This window comes from Typopeltis vanoorti, chromosome 19 (genome assembly GCF_054136105.1).
Source record: "Typopeltis vanoorti isolate ZY-2024b chromosome 19, IOZ_Tvanoo_1.0, whole genome shotgun sequence".
In the NCBI taxonomy this organism is placed as follows: Eukaryota; Metazoa; Arthropoda; class Arachnida; order Uropygi; family Thelyphonidae; genus Typopeltis; species Typopeltis vanoorti.
The window spans coordinates 89,889,703-89,912,208 of NC_143567.1; the positions used below are offsets into that span (position 1 = coordinate 89,889,703).

Genomic DNA, 22,506 nt, shown 5'->3' on the forward strand with positions numbered 1-22,506 from the left:
GTAAATAAAAGAAAATTCTTTGAAAACAAAGCAAAATATAAATAAATAAAACAGAAATAAATATAAACAAGCACAACATTGTACTAGATGATTTGCTGCTCCATCAACCCATACATATCCCTGCCACATCTAGATGAATCATCTGCTCAACATTATTAGTTCATTGGATAACAATTTCCCCCCATAACATTTTGCTGGGCAATATGTATCCTCTCGCTCCGTTCCATGGTCAAGTTGATGGTAATGGCTTTCTGCTCACCCTGGTGTGAACATATTAGACAAATTTACATTGCATCACATTGCCAAAAATCTGGGAGATCATTTTAAGACTCTCCACAAGATTTCATTACTGCATCCATAGAGGATGCCAGTTAGGATTGTAGGAGCAATCAGTCTCTGTGTGCCTTGCTGGTTACCATGTGCTTAGTATATTTAATTCTTTGTGCTCATGAAGATCCATTGGTGACAAGATGAAATATTGGCTTGGTAATCTAGTTAGCTAAATAAATTTAGTTAATGAATTATTAGTTTTAGACATATTTTTTCCCACCAAACATCAACATGACTGATAATCAACATTCAAGCATGCATACTAGATTAGTGATCTTTTTCAATTCAATCTCCCATTTTCATGCTTCATTTGGTGTATCCTTCTGCATTGCCTTTCTTTCTAGGCTATGTCTTCATCCAATTTTTGATTATCTATAGTCACTTTTTTCTTTTCCCCTCTTATTCTTGCCTCTTTTATATCACTTTATCCTTCATTGATTTTAGCTTCCTCCCATTCTGTTGTTTACTATGATCACAATTTATAAAACAATATGACTAAGTATCTCTGTCATCCAATTGGAAGAACTATGGTACATTGCGTCCTTTGGTTAGAAAAGGCTCAAGTTTGATTCTTGAGAGGAATCTTTATATAGGCTTTTTCAATTGAAGGTGAATTTATCTGATACAGAGGTAGCAGGGTTTTTCCCACCTGGAAACTCGAGTTTTTCATCCTGCATGCAAGCCAATCAGCCATGAGAACATACACAATTTATAGACAAAAAAATACTGTTATTACTGGTGGGTGATAGGAGTTAGATGGCAGTGTGTAGTGGAGAATTTATTAGGGGGAGATGGTGAGATGTGTGTGGCAGAGTGAAATACCCTCCTGTGATGAGTCCTTGGAGGTGTAGCATAAAAATAATAAATCAAAATCTACAGAATTTAATCAGAAACCACAGTCTCTCACATGTAGCCTCAATAAAACAAACATACACAGCCATTTTTTTCCCCTGTAGTGTACAGCAACCAACATACTCAGTCTAATACCAAGTCCAACATCCTATGCTTAATTTGCAAATTAGTATCAAGTCATTCCAAAAGTAATGTTGTTTTTAGCGTTAAGTTTTGAAAGTGATATAAAAGATAAATCACTTGCTAATTTAATCAAGTATATATTCTCCATTTGAATCAGTAACGCTCTTCCAACATTGTGAAAGCTTCATAATGCCAATTCTATAGAAGTCAGGAAGTTTGGAGGCAAAAAAAGTTGAATAGGCTCCATTTCAGTGCCTCTAATGTATTATTTTTCATTAACAAAATATTGTAAATGGGGTGCTTAAGGGTCAAAGCTGTATAACTGAGAGGAGACCTCCACATAGCCTTTAGAGGAATGCGGAGAACCAACCAGGGCTTCTGACCTAATGTCCAATCTTCACCTTCTCGTGGTGCACCCTGTTGGGTATCTACCTGAATACTGAACAAACGAGGATGGGCTGGCAATTTGAGATTTAGCCGACCAAATTGTATTCTTATTGGCTTAAACCAATATAACCAATATACAAAATTATGGTACAACATGACAAAATTTCATGCCGACTGGGGCGTCGCCCAGTTAAACAAGGCCCCGTTGTTTTCGCCAGGGAACTAGGGCGAACAGCGAAAAGTCAGCTACTGGAACAAATCTGAAAGCATACCCCAACTCAACATCACCAGGGTTAAAGATCAGTACTATCAACATAAGCAGCCTGAATGGCAAAGAAATGGAGATAGTTGAGGAATTAGATAAGTACCAGATCGGCATACTATTATGTCGATCTGGTACTTTTTTTAGTTTCAGGGTGACTGAAAATAAAAAGACAAACTGGTGAGATCTTTCTGAGCAATAAATACAAAATGTTATATTTTGTATTTAAATGACATGATATATAAAAGGAGTAGCCATAGTATTCAACACAAAATACAAGGCTAATCTTCTTGAATGGCAGGCAGTCTCAAGTAGAGTGATGTGGGGTAATCTCAGAATGGGGAATTGGACAATGAGACTTATTTGTGCCTATGGTCCCACAGAAGGTTCTGCTAAGGTAGAAGTGGAGGAATTTTTTGATGCTTTAGAAAAAGCAACTGACACAATGATAAAGGAAAAGTTGGTCCTTGTTGGGGATCTAAATAGCAGAGTAGGAAATGATTGTGAGACATACAAAAATATTTTGGGAAAATTTGGAGAAAAGAGCAAAGCTAATAATAATGGCAAATATCTGTTGGATTTCTGCTCAGGACATGGACTGGTTATTACTAACACCATGTTCCAACATAAAAATGTGCACAAATTTACATGGAGAGAAGAGGCTAGGAATAAGAAATGTCTCATTGACCATGTTATTGTTGATAGTGATGTTTTCTACCTGCTGCAAGACACCAGAGTGTACAGAGGATTTGAAATTGGAAGTGATCACTATTTAGTATTTAGATAAAATTGAATTTCATATTGAAAAGAATAACATGTAAGAAAGTTTTAAAGCGAATAAAAGTTGTGCAGCTCCCAGATGTGAACTGTAGACTAAAATACACAAAGATTATTGAATTAAAAATGAAAGAGTTTGAGAACAGGAATTAAACCTTGGAGATTCAGTGGCATGCCTTGAAGAAAACCCTGATTGATTCAGCTAGAGAGGCATGTGGTGAGATTGTGTGCAAAGATAGAAAAATCAGAACTCCATGGTGGACACAGGAAGTTAAAGAGGCAGTGAAGAAAAAGAAGAAAGCATATCAAAAATTTCTGGCAAATAAGACAGCTTTTGCTCTTAGAGAATACAGAGACAAATGTAAGAAAGAGAAACACTGTGTAAAACTAGCTAAACAAAAGTCATGGGAGGACTTTGACAAGAACATAGAAAATAAATATCAAGAAGGTGGTAAGATATTCTGGAGGTTGTTGAAGAAGCTTAGAAATGGAGGAAAGAGTGCTGAAAAAATGAGTTAGAGATGATAAAGGTGACATGAAAATGGGAGAAAAAATATATCCTTGAAGTATGGAGTAATTACTTCAAAAAATTGCTAAATGAAGCAAGCAGTGATTGCACAGTGGTAATAAACACTCAACAGGCATACACTCAGGAATACATATTCATACTTGAAGTAGAAAAAGCCATCAAAGGCTTGAAATGTGGAAAGGCAGCAGGAGTAGATGATATTCGACCAGAAATGCTGACGTATGGTAGTATAAAAGTCTTACAGTGGCTGCACTGCATAGTTCAGAAAGCCTGGACAGAGGGAAGAATTCCCAATGATCGGAGTATAGCTCTAATAGTACCCATATATAAAAAGGGAAATAAAACTGAATATCAGAATTACAGAGGTATTTCCCTACTGAGTGTTCCTGGCAAGATCTATGCAAGTATACTTTAGAAACGGTTGAGAAGAATTGTGGAAGAAAAGCATGGTGAAGATCAAGCTGGATTCAGGCCAAATAGAGGCTGTCACGATCAGATCTTCACTTTACGACAAATAGTTGAGAAAGCATGGGAATATAACAGAGATCTGTATTTAAATTTTGTCGATCTGGAAAAGGCATATGACAAGGTGCCTAGAAAGAAGCTATTCAATACACTACAATTATATGGTGTCAATGGGGCATTATATCAAGCAATACTTAGTCTTTATTTGAGTTGTAAGTCATCAGTTAGAATTGAAGGAAGTACAGCAAGATGGTTTAATGTTAAATCTGGTGTGAGACAAGGATGTACATGGAGATGTTAATGTCAGCTCTTTGCTTTCAGACGATGTTATACTTATAAATAAATCCACTACAAGTTTGCAAGGTTCCCTGACTAAATTGAATAACTGTTGTAATAGATATGGTATGAAGGTCAGCATTAAAAAGACAAAGACAATGAAAATAGGTAGAATTGTTGAAAATGTCAACTGTGTTGTGACCTGTTGAACAAGTAAAATATTTCAGCTACTTAGGCACGATTTTTAGTGAAGATGGTAAATTAAATATGGAAATAGGCAACAGAATCAACAAAGCTGGTATTGTAGGAAGTCAATTGAATAAATTCATATGGTATAAGAAAGAAATTACTCGGAACACTAAATTAGCTGTATACAAGTCAGTGTTCAAACCAGTTTAACTTATGAATCTTGAGAGCTGGGTCAGAAGTGAAACACTTGACCAAAGATTAGAGACTGCAGATATGAGAGTCCCGAGAAAGATCAGAGGCGTGAACAAATGTCATCAATGGCATTATCATATTAAAAACGAGGATATTAGGAAAGAACTTGACATTGTCAGCATCCAGGAATGCGTTAGCAGAATAGTCTCAGGTGGTATGGGCACTTAAACAGAATGGGCAAGGAAAGATTAGCAAAACAAGTGCTCTCTGCCAGGTTGGCAGGAAAACAACCCAGAGGAAGACCAAGATATAGGTGGATTGATATGGTACAAAGTGCCTTAGACGATAGAAATATGAGATCTGATAATGTTGGAGTCTTGACAAGTAACAGACTGATTTGGAGGAAAATTGTAGATAGGAAGTTAGTAATGATGTAAATTTTTCATGTAGTACTATCATATCCTGTACACCCCTTGAGGGTATATGTCAGGAATTTGATGATAATGAAATATTGTAAACTTTAAAATAAGTGGTAATCTGAAGTTGTAAGATCAGGAAAATAAAGAGGATGTGGAAGCTTTTCCAAGCTAAGTCCCTCAATCTTGCACTGTGAGGGCATGCATTATCATGGTGAAAAACGCACCCTTTCGACTGACCAGAGAACACATAAGTTCTTTGATTTTTTTCATTCAATTGATCAAGTTGTTCACAGTATACTTCAATTGTGATTGTTTGGTTTTGTGACAAGAGTTCAAAGTGTATAATACCAGCCACATCCCACCAAATGCTTAACAAAACCTTCTGATGGTGAAGGTCTTGTTTTGGCTGAGGTTTAGCCTGTTCCCCTGAATGTACCTACTTTGTTTGGCATTTAACATTCTTGTAAAGTATCCAATTTTCATCACCAGTGGCTACATAACTCAAAAACAGAGATTGCACCTCTTGAGAATGAAGAGTTGTGCAGATGTTGATGTGCTCTCTCTTCGATTATTGTTCATGAGGAAGCCACTTGCTGAGCTTAGACACTATTCCAAGTTCGTGCAAATGGTGATTGATGGTCAATGATGATGAATTAAGATCTTTTGCTAAATCTTCAACAGTTACATTGGTATTTCTTGAAATAGTGGCTTGCGGTATATCATTATCGAGAGAGAGACAGAGCACCTTGAGTGCCATGTCTCTCTCAATAATTTTGACAAGTGGAACTTTAGATAGTGATATTTCAAGTATTTCTATATTTCTACAAGGAGACTTTAGCTTGAAAGACACCTTGTTGAAATTTTTGGAACCATCGCTTACACTTTTGCACATTCAAAACATTCTCCATACACTTCCTGCACATTTTTTTGCAGTGTTAGCAGCATTGTGCCTTCTTCTTTTTTTTTTTTTTTTTTTAACTCATCAAGCATAGTGTGCTCTTCATTGACCTTCATAGTAATAAATAGTTATTTAAACAATAACTTATGTATGATGTTTTTGCAAGGTGGAATCCCTTAGAATGAGCGCCTCAGCTTAATGGTACTTATAAAGCTTTAAAATTTCATGTTTAGGCAAGCTGAGACATGTTTGAACAAGTACAGTATTATAAACAACATTAGTTTTGGGATGACCTGATAACTAGGAGAGCATGCCATACACATAAGTGGTTTGATTTGAAATTACCTGGTCAAACTTTATAACCTGTAAGGAATTGTTAAGGAGTATTAAATGTGAAATTGAATCACTTTCATTATCACAAATGGAGAATGTTATAAATCTGATGCAAGTCTTCAAGCCTCGTTATCCAAATTAAACTTGCACTATCCAATATTCATGTAACGTCTATAATACTCTGCTTTGAGCTCATAAGTGCTGGGAGGAAACTCATGTTAGTGGCTTAATGTAGTGAAACAGTGCTCTGAAACTATTAAAAATATTATTTAATGCTTCCAGTATTTTGCCTTGGTCACTGAGGCTAAATATTGGAAATATCACTATGCTTGGAAATATTGGAAATATCACTATGCAGGGATAGCAGTACAGTCATTACGAGAGCACTGATAAGGGGAGTGTTATTGTTATTCTTAATACCTAATATAATAGAAAAATGGATATCATTCTCAGAGACAACTCCACCTACTGACCTTTTGATTATGATCCCACCAAATCTCAGATCAAAAAATTGAAAAGTCTGTCCAATAAAGTTTCTTCCTGGCCTCTTGAAATCACAAAAAAAAAAAATAAATACAAAACCCTCCCTAAGATCTATAGTAGATACTACAGATTCTCCATGCTATAAATCAGCAAAACAATTAGCAACTCCCCCCCCCACACACACACCAGCCTTACTCTCATACCACTTGCTATATAAAAAAAACTATCTATTTTAAAACTTCTAGTGAGAATTTAACATTAAATCATGCAGATATTTCTGATAGCTTGACAACAATATTCCCTTAAATGACACCTTATCACTTATAAAGAAATTTTTTTTTTCCTCCTGATATTGTTGATCTGTTTTCCTCTCTATCTGCTCTGGATATTTCTCTTGGAAGCACAAAATTTATAAACAGGTACAGGGGTATCTCTATGGGTTCTCACCTTCTCTTTGCCAATTTTTTATAGAATATTTTGTAAAACAATCTCTTGACTTGGCCCTTTTCAAACCTTCTATCTGGTTAAGATATGTGGATGATGTGTTCTTCATTTGGCCTCATGTCCCAGCATTACTCTTTCCTCTCTCACATCAATTGTCTTCACCCTAGAATCCAGTTTATGACTGAAAAAGAAACTAATAATAGTTTGGCCTTTCTAGACACCTTGTTAACATCCCTACCCAATGGTAACATATCCTCTACAGTATACAGGAAGTCCATGCACACCAGCAGATACATTCACATACTTTCCCATTACCCCTCCACCCACACACACACACACCCAATAAAATACAACATACACATTAATAAAGCACAACACACACACACTCTCAACAATATGGCAGCATCAAAATGCTAATGAATAGTGCCTGTAACCTTTGTTTCAATGTCCTTTCTTCCAGCAGAACTAATTTCTTGGTATCTTTAATTTATAGTATAACCAAGTGGAAACACTTTCAAAATCAGTCATATATACACCATACCTTCTTATCTAATGGCTTCAGTTCTCACATTATCAAAAAAATAATCAATCCTTCCCCCCGATCCTTAACCTTCTCTTCAGAAAAATTTTAGTAATGCAATCATGATTCCCCATATTAGAGGCACTTCAGGAAAAAAGAAAAAAAACAACAAACCAGTCTTAAAGAAATACAATCCCTGCACAGTTTTCAAGCCCCAATGAAAGTTTGTTACCCTTATTCATTCTACTAAAGATCATCTCCCTCCTCTCTCTTTGTGCCTGGAGTATATAAAGAGCCCTGTTCTTGCAAGTACTGTGGAGAGATAGGAAGATCAGCCAACATCTGCATGAATGGTAGAATACAAAAAATACATTTGCAGTCATGATTATGGTCAATCTGATCTAGTGTACCATGCCTTAGATATAGTTCATAGAATCAATTAGAAAAACCACCATGCTCCATCTCAGTAAATTTAGATGAGAAAGACTGTTTTTGAATCTGCAGCTGCTGTCAGAAATCAGCCTAATTTAAATAAATATGGTTGCATTAGACCTCCCAAACCATGGGGAACTCTAATACGTTGAGATCCCAGTTTAAATCCTAGGCCGTGAGCAGGTGCCCACAGAGGGCACTCCACCCAGTTAGGTCTAGTCTTTCATCCATTTGTTTCACTTAGTTTCATGTTACCTTTGTGTGTGTGTGTTGCAAGTCTCATATTGTACTCTATGATGATGATGTCTCAGTAACTGAAATGAAATATTGGAAGAATTAAAATCTTTTCTCAGTGCTGTTTCACTCCATTAAGCCTTTGACACAAACCAAGTAATCCAGCAAGCGGTTTTAACACTTTTGCAATATGCCTGCTAATTTCAATTCTCTATCTACCAAAACTCCCAATTCCTGGCTTTGTCAATTTCCTGAGAACATTTTGATCATTGTTGTACACAGCTGGTAATATTTTCACCCCAAAATGCATGTTACATTTTGCCATTAAATGATATCCATTCTCCTTTGCCCATACTGTCAATCTGTTTAAATCATCCTATAGAGCAATTGCAGAGCAATAATCAATAGAGATTTTAATGTCTCTGATTATTGCTCTATCCCATTTTGCATCATTAGCAAATGATATTTCCCTTCAGATTTTTCGTATATCATTAATATACAAATAGTTGTGGCCCAAGTATAGAGTGTTGTGGTATGCCATGGACTCCACTCCTGAATAAACTGTCTAATATCACTCCAACAAAAGTCCTATTATTATTATTATTATTATTATTATTATTCACATCCAACTAGCATCTTTCATCCATTATCCAGAGGACCATCATCATCCACTTTTGCATCCTGGTGTGTATCAAGTTTCATGTGCCTGCAACTTAGTGTACTTCAGACAGATCAATAGAACTGTGAACATCTATCTGCCTTAAAGAACATAAAAACTAGCTTCATTATTGCAAGTTAGTTGTGGCTGACAATATTCTGTATACCTTATTAAATAGAAGAAAATCCTCCTGAATAGGAATTATTACAAGTATGAGAGACTTTTTTTTTTACAATTAATATCAGCTATGAGAAGACTACTCAAATCTAAATCTCAGCAAGTATGATTTCATTGATTTGCCAAAGACCATCTAAGAGGTAATCATTCAAAGATGGCATCTACCCAACTTCGCTGAATTAACTTCATTTTATCTAGCACTTACAGGGTACCAAAATAGGGCATCATTTTCTTGTTCCATATAATTGAATTGTTTCTGCATCTACTTAGTTGAGTTTTTTAATATCGAGTTGTATTTTGTGTTCTGAAAAATGCTGGTTGAAAATCCAGAGAAATATTAGTAGCTTGTTTCTTTTATTTTGTTCCTCTGCTATTTTTACCATGAAGTACTGATATGCATAATTTTCCATACAGGAAATGCCATCTACACTGCTAGATAGTAGATGATTTTAATTCTCCAGGGACACATATTCCAGTCAGCTTATTGGAAACAACTACTTCAGGCCAGTCTGCTTCAAGTAATTGTTCCCATGTTGATATAGTGCAAGTGATCATAACCTTTGTGGGCATGCCCAATCCCAGTGCAAGGATGTTTGTGAATATCTTTAGGCGGAAGATGAATTTCATTATCCAATGTAATACTTTCATCCTGTTTTATGGAAGGCTTGAAAAGAGTTTCATGTTTGGTCCCAAGAGAATTGTTTCTGGATTAACTTATCCTTAGCCCACCCATGGTACTGTAGGTTTACAACTTCTATGCTTCCACTTCTCTCGCATCCATATGGTACCATTACAATATCACCCACAGATAATGATCTCCAATTGTTCAAGAAACACATCAACAGGTTCCTTCTTTCTCTTTAATCATTCGTCCACACACAGTACTATTGTGTTAGAAGTTTTGCAACTTCTTGTGCATTATTAATGTGAATCCAAACTATGAAAGGTGTGTATATATATATATATATAGTACGTTAGTATTACTGTAGGTGGGCAAAGGATTTGTTATCTGGAAACTCCACTCCACTCTAGAAACCAAACAGAATTTTTCTCAAGCTACTTTAAGCTTCCATTAAACAAGGTGGTGTTTTCACACAGGGTGACAAAATTGATCTCCATTTAAAGAAATTCAAGAACATTAATGCCATGGTGGGATTTGAAAGGTTATGGCATGGCTATGTGCTAGCCAATAAGGGATTCTGTCTCCTCTGCCAATCCATCTTCACTGAAATGTTTTAGAGGTGTTTCTGAACTGCCAGGATAAATGAGGTGTACCATCCTACTGAAAATGAATTCATTGTAGTACTAAGAATATTTATTTATGGAAGAATTCCCCAGAGCTGCAAGTTTATTGTTGTTGATGTAGAAAAGTAATAGGGTCTATTAAGTGGCGCTGCTCGCTCACATTATGACGTGGAAGATTGTTCTTGATTTCTTGAATGTTTCTTTAATTGGAAAAAAAAAAGTAAGGATTTTCCATACTTCAAAATCATTTCTGAAATTATTGTTCAGCTAAGTTGACATTCACCACTGAATATTAAGCAAATTTTTAGTCTTGTTTACCATTTGTTGAAAACATGGTAAATGCTCAAAGTAGCTCATTCACTAATTTAGAAGAGCAACTGTGATAGCACGGAGTTTTTGCAAACAGAAGAACACTTGACTCTTCTCCAGTTCTGCAGAGTATTTGCATATTTCATTTGTTTGAGATTGCTCGCTGATTTCTTTACACACACACACACACACACAGTGGTACCTCGACTTACATACCGCTTGACATACAAACTTTTCGAGATACGAACTGTTTTCATATCCCATTTTGACCTCTAGATATGAACCTAAACTCGAGATATGGACTGTGATGCTTTTCTTTTCAAATAAACTAAAGCCTGTTTTACATTATACCTGTTTTTTTAACTTTTTACCCTAGTACTAGAAACAGGCTTAATGCAGAGTACAGCACCAGCATATATGTGTATGCACATTTAGCAGAGCGTGCGCTGAACCGTCTCTAGTGTAACGATTGTTGTTACTACATCTTTGTATTTATCTGAAATACAAAGAACTCTGCACATATTTGCTTTTTTGTGTATCTATTTCGGTATTCGTGTAAACAAACAATACACTTCGTGAAGATTTTTTTAGGTTTGTATTTATTATGTGTACTGTAGTAGTATTTCTTTTTATAAGTGACATCTTTTATTGTAGCTTCACGTTTATTTTCTGAATAATCTACCAGATAAGCATCATTTCACTTATCAGCGTATTATTTTCAACATAATTCAACACAATAGAATTAAGAGATTGTAGAAAAATATGAGAAAGGAGCCAGACAAAGTGATTTGTGCAAGCAGTTTGACTTGTCCAAATACCTCAGCTGCAATTGTCAAGAAAGCAGATTTTTATAATGAACTGGATGTGACCAAAGGAGCATCTATCATGTCATGTAAAAAAAAAAAATATATTTTTTTTTACAATTTAATGGAAGATGATTTTCATACTAATCATGTAAAACCAAAGATTTCATAAATAAAAATTAATATGTAATGGTACACAAAATGTATATTTATAGTGTAAATATGCTCCTCTTCATTCCTCCATTTCTTAGCATTTTTCTTCATTTAGTTGAGAATAGTTTTTTTTAGTTTTTTGGATTTTTTTAAAAAACTTTTGAATCTGGGAACGGATTAATTGATTTCCCATAAGATATAATGGAAAATTGGGTTTAGAGATACGAACCGCACTCAGGAACGAATTAAGTTCGTAAGTCGAGGTACCACTGTATTTTTATATATATATATATATATATATATATACTTCTCATATGCAGCTAACAATTTGTTTTTCTCAAATAAGGACTTAGTCTTAATAGAGGATCTTTATGATCACAACTGAGCTTACTAGAACAGTTCTTTTAAATATTTTCTGTTTTTTTTCATTCATGAACTCACTCAGGAATTATTAATCTTTCTTAATTGTAAAAAGCATTTGATATCTGCCATGGTGTTTATCTACAATAATACATACTATATATATATATATATATATATATATATGAAACCTAAAACATAGCAAAACATTCTGCTCAGTAGGAAAGTATGTTTTCCTCCATTTACTCCTATGTTTACTCTAGGAGTAAATGGAGTAAATTATTCCATAGGAATAATTACTCCTATAGTAAATGGACTGGAGAGTAATGTAGATTATTCAATCTCTGTTACTGTAGCGAAAAAGAAAAAAAAAAAACAACAGCTGGTAATGTGCTCAAACTGAAATACAGCTTTAACTCTTTCCCTTTCATTATATAATTATGCATGTTGATTGTTTTATATCTATAGCTAACATTTAAATTGCTTATAGATTAAAAACTTTTTGTTATTTTAGTATTCACTTTTGACTGGACATTAAATGGTTGATAATTCAGAAAGAGAAAATCAGATAGATTTGACTGTCAGTTTTTTCCTATTGTGATGTGATATTTTCGATGTATCAACTGTTAATCTTTAAGAATATTTTTCTATCCATTTTTTCTGTATAGATGGCGTAATTGGGTGGTGCGAGGAATATTTACTTGGTTGATGATATTTGGCTTTGCTTTTCTGATATGGCTAGGACCTGTGGCATTAATGTTCACAGTAAGTGAATTTATTCCATATATTTTTCGAACAAATTTAGATGGTATTTGTATTTGTTCAATTCTATTTTAAACATTTGACTGGAAATGTTTAAAAATTTCATATTAAATTTTATGAATTTTATCTTATTACCAATAAAGAAAAAGTGTGTATCACAGTTGATAGACTAACTAGTTTGTATAAATAGGATTAATGTCTTTAATCATTCATCTTATGCTTTATAATATTAAACAACACCATAAGAAAGAAGTAAGATATTTATTAACTTGCTGATAATACTCCATGGGGATGACAATGCATGCAATGCACAACAATTGATTAAGTAGAATTGGCACAGCAACTCAACAGGTAGAAAGATGCTGAGACACTAATACAATTCTTACCTGTGTAAAACTCCAAAGTAATTTAAGTCCAATCTACAAATGAGGGAGGTTAACACTCCTATGAGAGCAAATTAGTGCTACTTGCACAGAGAGTACCAAAACAAATAAATCTCTTAACATTTCCTGCATTAAGAACTAATTGCCATTTTTAATTTGGTACTGTCCTTGATCCACATGTCTGACACTGCAGAAAAAAGAAAAAAAAATGTAATAGCAGTCACTTGAAAAATATTAAATTCTTCAACAGCATACAATGCAGAGAGTTTATTTTTCACTTGGTTAGACTATAATAAGTTTAGTTTAATCCTTTATCCAAGTGTGAGCAAACAAAGTTTGCACCTGAAAGTATCTTCAGGACCTGGGGTAAGGTAGTACAAAATACTGGGCAACTCGTTGCAAAGGTGGAGAAAGCTCTCATCACTCCTATCTCAGTATCTCCCATATCTCCCATAATGCAAAGCACATCTCGTTGCAGATATGTGTAATGCTATGCATTAAGGCAAGGGCCACTACCCATACCGGTTTTGACCTTTATTGAGGTCTTGTCAGTGGGAGCCAGGCCCAGTAGTGGAGACACCAAGGCAGAAGCAATGAGAGGTCATCCCAACCTATAGGAGTTGCCAAAGGGTGTACAATCTTATTATTAAATTACTCTGGATTCAGAGAAAGATGTTGAGAGTTTATTTTTCACTTGATTAGACTATAATAAGTTTAGTTTAATCCTTTATCCAAGTGTGAGCAAACAAAGTTTGCGCCTGAAAGTATCTTCAGGACTGGGGTAAGGTAGTACAACTCCGGGCAACTCGTTGCAAAGGTGGAGAAAGCTCTCCACTTTTGCAACGTGGAGTACTACCTTACCCCAGGTTACTACCTTACCCCAGTCCTGAAGATAGTTTCAGGCACAACTTTGTTTTCTCACACTTGGATAAAGGATTAAACTAAACTTATTATAGCATACAATGCACTAACACCACAAGAAAGAAATAAGACTGCAACTTTGTTAGAATCACATTATTGCAAAATTATCACCACACCTCTAATATGGGGCGATGACAAGAAACTGTCATCGCTCTCATTTGAGGTCATAATTTTGCTGCTGTACCCGGACAATACCTAAATTAGAAATTATGATGAATGTCAGAGGTGATATATAATATATCTCCTACAATAGCCATGTATTCATTTAGATGTAATAGACATCCTGACCAAATCTAGGGTGTTTAACGATCTTCCACAGAAAGAAATACTGTCTATTTTCATTATAACAAACACCATCATAACAAACATACTGAAAAGTAATCATCACGCATGATAGGCACAATGCTAAAGGAAACTCACTTATGCGACCTAAAGATCTCACTAATATAGTAGGATCTTTATCCATAATCTGATATTGTTTGATACAGTAAAGCATTTTTTTTTATTAAAAAGTTGCATCTTGTCAAACGAAATCATGAACCAGCCAAAAACCTTTCATGGTCACTTGGACAAAATGGGAGAGGAAAATGTTAGCAAAACAGGTGTTTGATGCCAAGATAGCAGAATAAATGACCAGAGTTTTGGTCATATTTTCTGCTATGACCTGCATGAATCAATCTATCTACACCGAGATGTAGGTAGATTGATTCATGCAGAAGTGCTCTAGAACAGTGCTTCCCAAACTTATGTATGTAAAGGCCCCCTTGGAAAAATTAAAATATTTCACGGCCCCCATCGAAAAAAAAAAATCGTAATACAGACATATATTATTATAATATTTATTGTATTTATATTCAATACAAAACAACACAGCGAATATTGCAAAAATCAAATGCAAATATTACATTTTTAGCATTTTACATACACATTTGACATGGCACACTTAGTCTTAAAACATTTTTAATTTGTTTTAATTATTTCATGGCCCCCTCAACAAAACTAACGGCCCCAATGGGGCCGCGGCCCACAGTTTGGGAAGCGCTGCTCTAGAAGACTGAAATATTAGGTATGACAATATTGGAGTGCTGATAAGCAGAGATTAGTAATAATGTAAACATAACATGTACGAGGGTGGTCTGAAATGTTCTTGGCCTCGACCATAGAGGGCAACACTATCGACAAGTTTTTTTTTTTTTTTTTTCTAAGTTGGTACATCTGTCATAAGCATCCATGTGAAATTGCAAGTCATTCTATCAAGTAGTTTGTTTTATACAGCTGTCTGAAGCAAAAGTGTTGTCTGCATCCCTTGAAATGGATAAAATTAAATATCGTGCAGTTATAAAATTCTTTGTAAAAGAAGGTTTAATGCCAAAATAAATTCATTCGAAGTTCATAAAAGTTTATGGGCACTCTTCTCCTTCATTTTTGACAATTAAGAAATGAGCTTCCAAGTTTAAACGTGACCGTACTAGCCTTGAAGATGATCAATGTGAAGGATGTCCAAAAATTGTAACAACACTAGAAATCATTGCTCAAATGAACAATATGGTATTGGATGACCAGGTGAGTCAAAGTGCACGAAATTCTGAGACTATAGGCATTTCAAAAGAACGTGTAGGATATATTTTGCATGAAGAATTACATATGAAAAAGCAAAGCTTTTTCATATGTAATTCTTGTAATTCTTAATGCTTTTTAATATGTAATTCTTTGATCTGCTGTGCCACGCTTGCTCACAGCAGATCAAAAATGCACTCACGTTAAAATCTCTGAACAGTGCTTGGAGTGTTTTAACAAGAATAAAACTGATTTTGTGTGTTGATTTATTACTATGGATGAGACTTGGATTCACGATTACACACCAGAATCCAAAGCAGTCAAAACAGTGGACAGAAGCCGGTTGTTCAGCGCCAAAGAAGACATTCGGTTCCATCAGCAGGGAAGGTCTTGCATCAGTGTTTTGGGATGCTAAAGTCATTAATTATCTTGAAAAGGGTAAAACAATAACTAGAGAATATTATTCCGATCTTTTAACCAGACTAGATGAGAAAATTCATAAAAAAAAGACCGGTTTGCAGAAAAAAAAAATCATCTTTCATCAGGACAATGCACCTGCCCACAAAGGTGTTTTAGCAATGGGAAAATTAAGGAATCTGCACTATGAATTGTTGGAACATTCACCCTATTCCCCAGATTTGACTCCCTCTTACTTCTATCTCTTCCCAAAACTAAAACTCTTCCTCACCGGTCAGCGTTTTTCTTTGAATCAAGAGGTGATTGCAGCTGTAGAGGGGTATTTTGCAGATCTTATTGAGAACCTAGAGGAACAGGATAATGGCACTGAAGCATCACTGGAATAAATGTATTAGTCTTAATTATATATTTAGTTTAATCCTTTATCCAAGTGTAAGCAAACAAAGTTTGTACTTGAAGTATTTTCAGGACTAGGGCAACTCATGGTAAAGGTGGTATAAGTTCTCATCACTTGCCTTAGTATCTCCCATAATGCAAACACATATCCTTACATATGTGCTTTGCATTATGGCCCTTCCCTTAATGCATAGTATTATACATGTCTGCAAGGATATGTGCTTTGCATTATGGGAGATACTAAGGCAAGTGATGAGAACTTATACCACCTTTACCACGAGTTGCCCTAGTCCTGAAAATACTTCAGGCGCAAACTTTGTTTACTTATACTTGGATAAAGGATTAAACCAAATATATAATTGGTAGCATAGCCAAGTGAAAAAACTTCCATCAATGTATTAGTCTTAAGGGAGATTATGTTGAAAAATAATTTTGAAATTATAAATTTTTTTTTCATTGTTAGGCTGAGAACTTTTCAGACCACCCTCGTAGCAGTGTCATAATACAGTGACATGTACATCCCTTGTGAGGGTACATATCATAAAATTGATGATGATGAACCTTTTCATGTTAGATCACCCAAGATTTATAGAACTCTAAAAATTCACAAATCATCATCTTTCCCCACATGTTATAGATGATCAATAGACGTGCACTGTAGTAACACCACTGTAATGAAATGATATGCTATGAGGAACTGTGGAAAAGTCCTTGCTTAATTCCCATAAAACCAATGAGAATTAGGCAAGATACTAAGATACTTTCCTGCTATTTTGAGCACATTTAATTTCACATTCATAATACTGAACTGAATTTCCTAGCAAATTACTTAAGAATTATTCAATAAAGGAAATTATAATTCCCGATTAGCAGGAACTAGACATAAAGAACACAAAACAATAGCATGAAAAAGTATAGCTGCAAACAATAATGGGAGGCATATAAGAAAGAAGTAGAAGAATATGAAATTATAAAAATGAGAATGTAGAATTAATGCTTAAATTTTGAAATATTATATTACCTTAGTCATTTGCCAGAAACCATCATAATGAACTAAATATGTAAAGACTATATCATTAAAATCAAAAATTCCAATGAATTCTGAATCAGAATTGTTTTTTATATTATGGATAAAGGATCTTTCATATACAAATGGAGAGGTACACACACAAACTTCATAACGTTGAAAGTTTTTATTTTTTTACTTGGTTAGACTATAATAAATTTAGTGTAATCCTTTATCCAAGTGTAAGCAAACAAAGTTTGCACCTGAAAATATCTTCAGGACTGGGGTAAGGTAGTACAACACCGGGCAACTCGTATCAAAGGTGTTGTACTACCTTACCCCAGTCCTGAAGATATTTTCAGGTGCAAACTTTTTTTGCTCACACTTGGATAAAGGATTAAACTAAATTTATTATAGTCTAACCAAGTGAAAAATAAACTTTCAACATCTTTCTCTAAATCCAGAGTAATTTAATAAAAAGGTGGCAGCACACCTTTTGGCAACTCCTATAGGTAAAGATGACCTCGTCATTGCTTCTGCCTGGTATCTCTACTTCTGGGCCTGGCTCCCACTGAAGAGACCTCAATAAAGGTCGAAACTCGTCTGGGTAGTGGCCCTTCCCTTAATGCATAACATTATACATATCCACTAGGAGATGTGCTTTGCATTATGGGAGATACTGAGATAGGAGTGATGTTAGCTTGATCCACCTTTGCTACGAGTTGCCCGGTGTTGTACTACCTTACCCCAGTCCTGAAGATATTTTCAGGCGCAAACTTTGTTTGCTCACACTTGGATCAAGGATTAAACTAAATTTATTATAAACTTCATAACATTTAATCAAACTTCGAATGAAAGCATTACCATATATTGTGCCATATTTCTTTGATTTACAGTACTAAGAGAATATCAGTGTCAGCTGTTCATCATTGGGTCTCTGTCCAGTGAAGAAGCCGTCTTGTTTACACCAGCCATGCTAATCAGTTTTTCCCCTCTTCCTTAACCTTGATTAGTCAACCCACATTAGTCACTCAGTCAGTCTTTGTAACTGGAGGTGACAAATTATAAGTTTTGATGGATTGCTGATTTTTTCAGGTTATTTTACTGATATAGACTGCACATATTTAACTTATTATGAAGGTTTGTTCAGGTAGTTGACATTAATTTAAGGTAATAGTTTGAAAGTATTTAAACATTAACTCTAGATTTTTGTTTTTCTAATTTCATGTTCTGCTAGTCTATTCTCTCTTATATTATGTCTTTGATTATTGTTTGTATTTGTCCTTTTTTGTGTGTGCTTTATATGTAAACAGTTCTCTGTGTTCTGTCATCAGTGTACAATTTCCTATGATTTATTATTATTATACAGGTATCTTCATGGAGTCAAGAGACTCATTGTGGTAGATCCATTTATTTCCATGCTAGCCATCATTCACACAATATCTATCATACTTCTCCTTACACTCATTCACTGATGAAGCACCCATAATTCTGGCAACCCATTCCACCCATTCACTACATTCCAAGCAAAAAAATCTAGTCCTAATTCCCTTGCTAACTGCACTCTTACGCAACTTCCACTGGTGATTCCTTGTTTTCTCCTTTCATGCCATGCATTGAAAAAAAGTCTTCATTGTCAATCCTATAAAACTCCTATAATAATTTAAATGCTTTTATCATGTCTCCTCTTTTTCACATATCAACTAATTTTTAAAGCCTACAGACTGTCAATCTACTCTCATAGGGAGCATTCTACAGACATACCACAATCTTTGTCACTCGCTTCTAGATCCTTTCCACAACTTCATCACCACAAAATCTGGGAGTCCAGATCTGTGTGCAAGAATTCAGATGTGGTCTTATATAGGGGAAGAGTAACCTCTCTATCTCTGCTTGTTATTGTGATCTACAACACCCACGTAATCTGATGTACTGTTTTGGTTACCTTTGCAATAGCCTTCTAAACTTCAACTCCCTGTCTACAATCAAATTTCACAATCAGTCGATTTCTGTCATTATTTCCTGCAAATTTCTTTGTTCTGTTTCTTACTATTTCCTTTCTGAGGTTCCATACATAAATGTTGTTCTGTCATCAATCTATGATTTCTTGCCATTGCTTCTGTCCTGTTTCATGCCATTTGCTTTATTTCATGGGAGTGTTGTGGGGGATAATTCCCCCCCCCCCCAAATTTACTATTGCCAGCCTTGCACTGGAACAGACTATTTCTTTGGTCCTTAGGGGACAAAGAATAGTTTGCTTTAAAATGTGTCTACTGTATATAAGCAATCCCACTTACATACTTGTCAAGCAGTTAGCAAAGTTATTCTCCCCCCTCCCAACAGGTAACTTCCTCTCCTTTACAGAAGATTACATTCATTTCACATTGTTATTAATAAAACCACATCTTTAAAATTTTCAAATATCATGGTAAGTTTTGATATTACTTCTGTGTTTACTAATGCACTAGTAAGAGATTCATGATTTAATGATGTCTGACTTTTCTTCAGACATATTTGAATTATTCAGATTCATAGTATATGCAAGTTTTTTCTCATGGAAAGAAAAAAATTACAAACAACTAAATGCAGCTGCAATGGGTTCCTCCATCTCTTTACTTCTTTGACAAATATTCAAAAAAGACCATTTAGTGAGTAAACTGTGCAACTACACTCAAATCTTTAGTCTACAGTGCAGACAAGCTTGCCATTGCCATCTGCATGGTTCAGATACATTATATTCATTTTTAATGCATTTAAATGTCCAACACATTTAAATTTCACAATAGAAAAGAAGCAAATAACTGTCAACCCTTCTTAGACACATTAATCACGTGTATTTTAAGAGGTTCATCTTTTTCTGTTTAAAGGAAGCTACACATGCCAAAAGATACTTTTTTGTTTTTTTGTGGCTCTCATCCATGAAAGTTTTTTGGTAAATGTGCCATGGGTGGGCTAGGTTTTTTTTTTGTTTTCATTAATTTAATTTTTTTTTTTTTTGTATTTTCATTTATTTTTTAACATAGTTCAGAATTCCTTCTCTAGAGATCATACATGGAACTTTCTCATGCCTCCAACAAGTGGAGTGGTGAGTCTCATACTAGGTGATTAAAATTCATTTCCGTACTATGAACTGGTTAACTATGATAGTCTTTTACAATTAAGTTTGTTAATACTAGTTCCTGTTAATTTTAGAAATACAATTTAATTAATACAGACCAGTTTACAATAAAAACATTTATTCAAACCTACCAGTTTCGCCAGCATTTTATAATAGAAATACAATTTTATTAATACAGACCAGCTGGCGAAACTGGTAGGTTTGAATAAATGTTTTTATTGTAAACTGGTCGTATTAATAAAATTGTATTTCTATTATAAAACGACCAAAAATGTATAATTTAAATCCTGTTAATTTTCTTCTAAATTAATCTGTTTAATTAATTCTCTAATTGTGAGAGTGATCACGAGGTACTAGTTTGGGAGGTGGTCAAAACTAGGGTTACTGTCAAGAAAGGATATATGTGGAATTATAATGCTGGCCTGGATGGCCGAGTGGTTAGCGTATCCGCTTTCCAGCCAAAAGGCTGCAGGTTCGAATCCCGCCATGGGCATGGTGGATGTTTGTGAATGTCTGTGGAAATATTAGTGGTGATGGTCAACGGTAGATGGCGTTGGTGTAGTTGCGGTCAGTTGGTGGATTAAGTAGTGGAGACAGAGCTATAGAGCAGGCGCCCTCCCTCGATCAGTCCTTGGACTCCCTGGAGGTGTCAAATAGTAATAATCATAAGGTGGATGATAATTATTATTTGACAACGAGAAGCTCATTAACCATAGCCCCCTGATGCTAATTGTCTGTAGACAACTAGCATCAGGGGGGGGAGGCTATGGGTAATGAACTGAGGGGAAAAAAGGGTAACTATATATATATCAAAGTTATTATGCAAATAAGAGTAGCAAGAAGCTTGGAAAATAGACGTGAAACACGTAGCCACCCTCAACATAAGATCATTATACCGACTTGGAAAATTGCAATTAGTCCAGGAAAATTTAAAAAGACTGAAATGGAGTATTTTAGGTTTATCAGAGACACATTGGTGCGGAGATGGATTCATGGATTTACCAGAAGGAAGACTATACTTCCCAGGAAGAAAAGATAACATATACAGAGAAGGAGTTGCATTATTAATTGAGAAGAAACTTACACACTCAGTAATTGAAATAAAACCAGTGCCTCCCAGAATAATCACAGCCAAACTACAAGCAAAAGAAAAAGACCAAACAATTAAAATAATCCAAATATATGCACCAGACAATAACCATTCAGAGGAAGGAATAGAAAATTTCTATGAAGAACTACAACAGGAAATAGATAATTCCAAAAATAGAGAACTCGTGATAGTGATGGGAGATTTTAATGCTAAAATAGGACAGTTCACAGCAAACAAAAAAGATGTGATGGGGAAATTTGGATATGGAGCTTAACGACAGAGGAGAACAATTACTCCACTTCTGTAAAGCAAACGATCTAATGATTTCAAACACATTGTTCCATCAACACCCTAATAATAAATATACATGGACATCCCCAGCTGGTAATATAAAGAACTGCATAGACTATATCATCATAAACAAACAATGGAAAAGATCAGTAAATAATGTAAACATTAAGAAGCTTTGATTTCGACACTGACCATGAAATAGTAACTGCCAAAGTGAAGATAAAATTCAGCAGGAAAAATGATATCAGAAAAGAAGAAAACATCAACCTATCAAAACTAAAAGATAGCTCAAGCAGAAGTCAATTTTTGGAACAGATGTGCTTGAAATTAAAACCCTTCATCTTTCAGAACAGTGGAAAATACTAGGAAGAAGGAAATGAAATAGTGTTATCAATTGCAAAAAACACTCTAGATACCAAACCCAAAATAAACAAACAGTATAACTCGTAAGAATTACAGTAATCCCTCGATTAGTGCATCATTTTTTTTTCGATACCCAAATTCGATTAGTGCACTTATATACATCTTAAAAATAAATGTTACAGATTTTAAAATTTTTCTATCTATACATTTTTATGGCTAACTATTTTAAAAAAAAGCATTCACTAGAATGAAATAATTTAGTTACCGATTTAAAATATTTTAGTTATTTTAATCGCATACTACACTACTTCCGTGTATACTATGTTCCAAATTTTTACCCCCAAAATTTATG

General features: G+C 34.8%; 1 protein-coding gene across 1 annotated transcript in view; it reads left to right on the forward strand.

Annotated features, from left to right (window-relative positions):
* LOC150096325 (phosphatidate cytidylyltransferase, photoreceptor-specific-like) overlaps positions 1–22,506 on the forward strand; it is a 167,861-nt gene that overhangs the window by 13,625 nt on the left and 131,730 nt on the right. Inside the window, exon 4 of the mRNA XM_090409237.1 lies at positions 12,519–12,615. Within this exon, the coding sequence (XP_090265363.1) occupies positions 12,519–12,615 (97 nt within the window). The remainder of the gene's footprint in view (positions 1–12,518; positions 12,616–22,506) is intronic.